This window comes from Sinocyclocheilus anshuiensis, unplaced genomic scaffold, assembly GCF_001515605.1.
Source record: "Sinocyclocheilus anshuiensis isolate Anshui unplaced genomic scaffold, SAMN03320099.WGS_v1.1 scaffold197, whole genome shotgun sequence".
Classification (NCBI taxonomy): domain Eukaryota; kingdom Metazoa; phylum Chordata; class Actinopteri; order Cypriniformes; family Cyprinidae; genus Sinocyclocheilus; species Sinocyclocheilus anshuiensis.
In genome coordinates, this window is record NW_015540856.1 from 88,098 (window position 1) to 95,972 (window position 7,875).

Consider the following 7,875-nt stretch of genomic DNA (forward strand, 5'->3'; position numbering starts at 1 on the left):
CTAATGCATTATTAAAATCAACAGTTGTGCTTGTTAACAGTTAATGCACTCTGAATTAACATGAACTAACAGTAAATAACTGTATTCTCATTAACTAACATTAAGAAAGATTAATAATATTATTATTATAATATGTAGACTATATTTTCGGTGCATCCCTACTTGCATCCCATCCTTGTTTACAAATCCGAAGTAAGTCCATACATCCGATTTAAACGCGGACGAGATGCCGCCCTCTTTATTTTACTAACTTACTGCATGCGGAAGGTGACCCAGCTGACCTCACCAGAAAAAACTCAACACCACCATCTAGTGGATTGTAAAGAAATTGATTTTATTATTCTACCAAATAGTATAATAAAAGATCGATACTTGGCGTCCGTGTATCGATACAGTATTGCCGCGGAAAATATCACGATACTATGCTGTATCGATTTTTTCCCCCACCCATACTGATTTGTAGTCGTGTCCTCTTTTGGAAGACCAAACAAAGTAGTTTGGCTTTCACAAGGAAACACACAGCATCTTCACGACATGGCGGCGGCAGCAACAACAATACTACAGCAAGAATAAAAGTTACGCCTTCTTTATTTGCGTGAACAACATGCAAATATATCGCGATACTATGCTGTATCGATTTTTTTCCCCCACCCCTACTAAGATTATAAGTGCACCTTAGGAAACATAAAATATTGCATTTCATGACCCATTTAAGGTTTTTAGTTGTATATAATCAGGTTTCGATGTGTGCATTATGGTCACCCGTAAGCCTCACAGAGGGATCTAAACACTTGTTTTGTCAGGACGGTGTGATGAAAGTGGTGTTGTGGTGTCGTGTTTTTAACCCTCTCCTGACCCCTGCAGTATGATGCCATCAGGGTGAACCAGCTGTATGAGCAGGCCAAGTGGGCCATCCTGCTGGAGGAGATCGAATGCACCGAGGAGGAGATGATGATGTTCGCCGCCCTGCAGGTACGTGTGCGTCCGAGCCACGGCAGAATTTATGCCAACGCTCTGTCTGTTAGGATTGCTGTGTAAGCCCGCCGTTTGACAGTTTGCAGTCTTCACTCGGGTCCTCTGGCCCTGTTAATGAATTGGATGGGCTCTGTGCCTGACTGCGTAGCATCTGCAGCATGCAAACGTTAGGCTGTGGCGTTTGTCTTCACTGGCCCTTTGGCCAACGATGACCCTGCTATTTCAGACCCTCATAAATGTTGAGTGACAACACCTCAGGACGCCTCACTGTCTTCACATCATGTAAATATAGAGCGGGCGTCTGTTCGAGGGAGGTGGGACATGGGAGACCACCCGGAGTCTCCAGCCTAAGGAGGTGTGGGTTGCTCCAGCAGGGTTTTGTGGAGGTGTATCAGTGGTGTCGACTTTCTCTGTTTATGTACAGCGAGTTTAAATTAGTCAGGTCTGTCCCCCCCCATCAGTCCACACCACGTTCAGTCAGAGGATACGAGTCTGGCTCTGGACCTGCACCGTGTCTCTGGGTAGAAGAGCTCAGCGCCGTCAAACATCAGCAGCTCTAAGTTTAGCCAGCTTTATAGCGAGGCTGTTAACTGTTGAGTGAAATCCGTGTGTCATTCACCTACTAACTACTCTTATCTGAGCAGAGAGATGGTGACATGAAAATGCCTTTAGCCTACATTTTGAAAGCGGAGCTGTCATCAGCGTACAGTGAAATATGCTTCTGTAGTCCAACTGTTCGCTGTAGCACCATGGGGATCGTTTAGTAGAATAAGGTCACAGGCTTTAAACTCATACATAAACAGTATTATAGTTGACTAAAACCATACTTAAAAAAAAATGTTAGTATCATTGAAATAAATGTTATAGATAACATTTCTCATTTTTTGGTGTACTAAAAAATATATAGAGAGAATAATAATTTAAGAATAATAATAAAAAAGACCAATCAAACAGCAAAATTACTAAACTTTTTAACTACAATTTTTAAATATACAATAAATATATTCAAAGTATTTCTGAAAATATTTTATTTAGAATTAAAAACCCATTCAAAATTTAAAATATATATATATATAGTAGTGTATCAATTATGCTAAAATAACACTTATATGAAAAATTATGTTCATCCCGTAAATAATGCATTAGCTTTTTAATTTTGCCTTCATTTTGAGTTTTGCCGTTTTTGCAGCATGTGTGAATACAATTTAAAGCCAATTCATGAAGATTATAGAACAAATATTAAATAATTGTTAAATTTCACAAATGCATAAAAGTTTAAAACCTAAAAAACACATTAAACATGATCATTTGCATTTACCAATTCAGTTTTATTTAACTGGGAAAATCATCTAGTAACAGTGTAGCTTGCAAAATGTGGGACAGAAACGCGTATTTGTCCATCTCAGGAGGTCAAAGTAAATATTTTATTAGTTTTATTTTCCATGTGTTTTGTAAGAGTTTTGCAGCCCTGAAATTTAGGACATGTGTGAAAGGCTAAATAAATGTTACATTTCACAAATACAAACAAGTTCTAAATAAATACATTGTATCATTTACAAATTCAGTTTTATTTAATTGGGAGAATGCTAGATGTGGGAAAGGGTTAAGTATTACAATAAGTAATTTACGATATTAATATGATGAATTAGTAAATGGCAACACCGTGTTTATTGTGATTGTTTTTATTTGCAGTACCACATCAACAAGCTGTCCATCATGTCTTCAGACAATCACATGAACAACAGTGAGAAGGAGGTCGATGAGGTTGATGCAGCTCTCTCAGATCTGGAGATCACTCTCGAGGGAGGAAAGACGTCCAACACGCTGGTACTGCAACACATGCACTCTCATGCAATAATAATGCTTACTACTTCCTGTACAGCCACACACACACCTGTAGGCCTTTATCACACTTCTGCATTCGAAAAGTGGAAGCTTCATATATTAGCATGAAATAACTTCCGCTGTAGCCTGTGTCACTGCAGTGCCTATAGCATGGGATGGTTGTGATTTATTGACATACAGTTCATCACGATACTTCATCTAAACACACCAACCAGGTATGATGAAACAAAGAATAATGGTGTAATGTTATTCTGACGCATATTTCATCATTTAAAAGGGAAGCACTCATGCCTGCTGTATGTGTATGTGCAGTACTTAAGAGTACAAGTGTTGTTGTTGTTTTTTTATCAAAATGCAAGGATGTAATACAAACAACATCATATTAAAGAGCATTAGAATTAGACAACGTTATACATCACATAAAACATTAATTATGAGGAAAGACTGTACAAATTAAAAATATTATTCACATTGCTTGCATGCACTTATGATCTCCAGTAAAGTATTACAAATTATTATTCAGAAATATCTGTTTTGATCATTTGAAACAAGTGCAATGATTTGATAGCATTACATTGCAGGCAGAATTGGATATTAATCATAATAAACATGCTACGATAAAAATGAAATCAAAACAGCACTGCAGTGCCTATAGCATGGGATGGTTGTGATTTATTGACATACAGTTCATCACGATACTTCATCTAAACACACCAACCAGGTATGATGAAACAAAGAATAATGGTGTAATGTTATTCTGACGCATATTTCATCATTTAAAAGGGAAGCACTCATGCCTGCTGTATGTGTATGTGCAGTACTTAAGAGTACAAGTGTTGTTGTTGTTTTTTTATCAAAATGCAAGGATGTAATACAAACAACATCATATTAAAGAGCATTAGAATTAGACAACGTTATACATCACATAAAACATTAATTATGAGGAAAGACTGTACAAATTAAAAATATTATTCACATTGCTTGCATGCACTTACGATCTCCAGTAAAGTATTACAAATTGAAGTCATTCAAATAAAGGATTATTATTCAGAAATACCTGTTTTGATCATTTTAAACAAGTGCAATGATTTGATAGCATTACATTGCAGGCAGAATTGGATATTAATCATAATAAACATGCTACGATAAAAATGAAATCAAAACAGAGTTTTCTGAATCTTCCTCTGGCTGTAACATGAGCAGCGTGTAGCTGTTATGCAGACTGTGACAATAAAGACATTATTATACCAAAAACGGTATAACTTTATTAATACACTTTGTGTTCTCAGGGTGACATCACATCCATTCCTGAACTGGCCGACTACGTGAAAGTCTTCAAGTGAGTTGAAGGATTTAAATATTATGTTGAGCCTTAATTAGTGTAAGGCAAATAAATAAGTAAATAAAACAAAGCCTATTGCCATATACAGTATGCATATATATGCATACCAGTAAATGTATCAATTTAATGCATTAATTTAATTAATTGGTTATATAAAAAAATCTGCGATTAAAATATTTTATGGCGATTAACGCACCCGCCACACCCACCCCAGACTAATGTAGGTCATCTTACCTTTCATACAGTTGATTGGTGATGAACATGATGCAGGACATCAACTCACAGCGTGATGTAGCCTATAGAATGCAGTTATTTGCCCCTAAAATTCAAGATAAATTTGCCCCATACGAGTTTTTGTCTCATATTTATATCATATGATGTAGTTAAGCAATATCACACGAGTGCTGTTCTTGTCACAAATAGCATGTGATATGATTTTATACAACAGTTAAAAAAAAACGAACTTAATATTGTTATATTTTAGACAAAAATGATCTCTTGCTTAATTTTGCCAACGAAAATATTACCTGTAAAGCCACTTCAGAACTGTTTTGCATCTCCGAGCAGCACAGCAGTGTTTCGCGTCTGAATGAATTTGTGTTTAGAAGGAATTGTTGAACTAATGAGTCAATGGCCTGTTCTTAAAGACAGCCATTTACTTCATTCCTGAATGAATCAGTTGTTTGAATGACTCAAAGACTTACTCCATTAAGACATTTACTGCCACCTACTGACAGATTCTTACTTAGATAATCATTTCATTGAAAAATATTTTCATATTAATCAAAAATATGAAAATAAAGATCTATATTAATAAAAAAAAAAAACTAATTAAAGGGATAGTTCCCCCAAAAATTAGAAGTGAAAACATTTCTTCCTAAAGCTACTTTTTGTAAAGTCTGTTTGATGCGTTTCTCATTTAACACGATAATGGCTTTAAAGTATCTTTTGGGGGTAATTTCTAAGCCAAATTTGTTGTGTGAATAATTTGCGATTAATCGCCACATCGTGTAATTAATTAATTAAAAATGTTAATGACTTGACAGCCCTAATATATATATATATATATATATATGTACAGTATATAGACGGTCTATATATTAGTCTATTAAAGTGTAAATGTAGTCATTTCCACAACACTAGTGGCAGCAAAATTAATTAAATTTAATTTAATTAATTGGCTCAGCCAATGGTGATAATTCCTGCCTGTTTGCCCGGAGGTTTTAGTTGGAAGTGGTTGAAATGCTAGTGGCACAGATATTACACACTACAGCTTATTATAATGTGCTTGTATTCTGCTATATTGAATATTGAAATAGTGGACGTCACAGAGCTGATCAACAGTAGAGAGTCATTTCCCTTTGATGTTGTCTAACTTTTACTTGCACCTCAGACCAAAGAAACTCACTCTGAAAGGATACAAGCAGTACTGGTGCACGTTCAAGGACATCACAATCTCCTGCTACAAGAGCCGCGAGGAGGCCCATGGCACGCCGGCGCACCAGATGAACCTGAGAGGTGACCGCTCGCAACAGACGCGGTCAGAAACGCTGTTTGTTTACCACATCAGCACTGCATCTCATCTGCTGTTTCTCCGTAGGCTGTGAAGTCACACCAGATGTGAACATTTCCGGTCAGAAATTCAACATCAAGTTGCTAATTCCTGTAGCAGATGGTATGAATGAGATCTGGCTGCGGTGTGATGCTGTGAGTGAGACACTTCTATTGATTGCCACACATTATTGTGCAGTAAATCACCTCACACCTTCATTTGCCTTTATAAGGAAAAGTAGCATGTTACTTGACTTGCTACTTAAAAAGTAATTATACAAACTCATCAGGGTTATTATAGTTAACTGAAACTATAAAAAATTGCTACTTGAAAAATTTAAATAAAAATCTCAGTGATACTAAAGGAACACAGGCACTCAGAGGTTCAAACTCCTTTCCCTGTCCTTCAGGAGAAGCAGTACGCTCAGTGGATGGCGGCTTGCCGTTTGGCCTCCAAAGGGAAGACGATGGCAGATAGTTCCTACAACTTGGAGGTCCAGAACATTCTGTCCTTCCTGAAGATGCAGCACATGAATCCTGATCCTCAGATCATAGAGCCCATCACCATCGACATCAACCCTGAGTGCCTGGTGTCTCCACGATACCTGAAGAAGTACAAGAACAAGCAGGTAAATGAGAGATCAGTCTGCCGCTGCAGCACAGAATACAGACCGACACTGACGGCAGAGAGCTGGAGAGAGACCTATGCAACAATACATAGTAATAAACAGCAATATTTTACTTTTTTTTTTTCTACTAATGCATGCGTAAGCACATACAGTACCAAATTAGTGAAGCCAACAAATTGTTAAAGCAGAGAAAAAAAAATAATTTGTGGAAATCAAAACATTATTGCCATTTTTGCTACAGATGTTTAAATCAGGTTCAGATATCTCTCTTAATGCTGAAACTGACATATGGCGCTTTTCCACTGCGTGGTACGACTCGGCTCAGTACGTCTCAGTACGGCACGGCACGGTTCGGCTCAGCACGGTTTGCGTTTCCACTGCAGTTCAGTACCGCTTTAGAGTGGGCGGGATTATTCACATGTCGTTATAGTTGCGCCGCCTCTACTACCACGACTCCTAAAAAAAAAACTTTTTCATTCCGCGTCGCCCCATCAAGCTCTCGCTGGATCTGCTCCTCTGCTATCAACAGAGGAACGTCTGTACTTCCTCAACAGACAACAAAACTTTTTGGTTGTTAAAAAAAGGTGCGCTCGTTCAAAACAGTTGCGTTCGATCCTTCGCTGGCTGTGCTGATTTAAATCTAGCGGTTCTTTTGTGTTTGTGTCGCAAGTTCAGTGACGCAGGTAGTGACGATTCTCTCCGGCCAATCCGTGATCAGCAGAGTTTACACGTCACGTTTTGGTAACGGTACGGTTCACTTGGAACCCCAACTGAAGTGGTACTAAAAAAAGTACCAGGTACTGTACCCAGTGGAAAACCCCCCAAAAGTGAACCGTACCGTGCCGTACCATGCAGTGGAAAAGCATCAATACTTGGTCTTTAGCTTCATTGGCAAATAAAAAGCACATTAAAACTATAATATTCATGATGCTAAATTTATATTGAGGAAAAATATTTGTAAATATACATGATTTTTCAGTTTTTATATGGATTTCTGTATTTTTCAACCTTGAATCGCATAAATCCATGGAATAAATGGCTGTGTTTTCAAATAAAATACATTTAAAATGCATGTATTTCATGCATGGATTGCTTGTAACAGCACTGCATGACACCCTTTGTATCTCAGCCAGGGTTCAAAATGAACACAAATACGAGTAAAAATCTCAGCTGTGCGGTTGCTTTCAAAGTGAAGCACAGCACTGTGTTCATTTACACGCGAGCAGCTCACGATCTGATGTTTTCAGCATCTCAAAGCGGCTCGTTTCACAGTAAAGGCTGCTCCATGTGAACTCCGTCTTTGCAATTGCTGTAAGTTTAGGTTGCTTATGTGCATTTGAAAATGTAACATGAACCAAAAACACTCTCAGATTTGTAGAGAATTGTTTATAAATATTAGTATTTTAACTTTACTGTTGTCATATAATTTTTAGTTTACTGTACAATAGCAATAACAATGTTTTTTTTTATTGAATATATATATATATATATATATATATATATATATATATATATATGTGTTTTTATTAATAG

At 37.1% G+C, this 7,875-nt stretch overlaps 1 protein-coding gene across 4 annotated transcripts in view; it reads left to right on the top strand.

The window, feature by feature from the left end:
* The window catches only part of LOC107687831 (fermitin family homolog 2), a 75,343-nt gene that overhangs the window by 59,575 nt on the left and 7,893 nt on the right, over nucleotides 1-7,875 (top strand). For all 4 annotated transcript variants that reach the window (XM_016485302.1, XM_016485304.1, XM_016485305.1 and 1 more), the window contains 6 exons: nucleotides 865-972; nucleotides 2,668-2,802; nucleotides 4,110-4,159; nucleotides 5,556-5,680; nucleotides 5,763-5,869; nucleotides 6,124-6,342. In XM_016485302.1, the coding sequence (XP_016340788.1) occupies nucleotides 865-972; nucleotides 2,668-2,802; nucleotides 4,110-4,159; nucleotides 5,556-5,680; nucleotides 5,763-5,869; nucleotides 6,124-6,342 (744 nt within the window). The remainder of the gene's footprint in view (nucleotides 1-864; nucleotides 973-2,667; nucleotides 2,803-4,109; nucleotides 4,160-5,555; nucleotides 5,681-5,762; nucleotides 5,870-6,123; nucleotides 6,343-7,875) is intronic.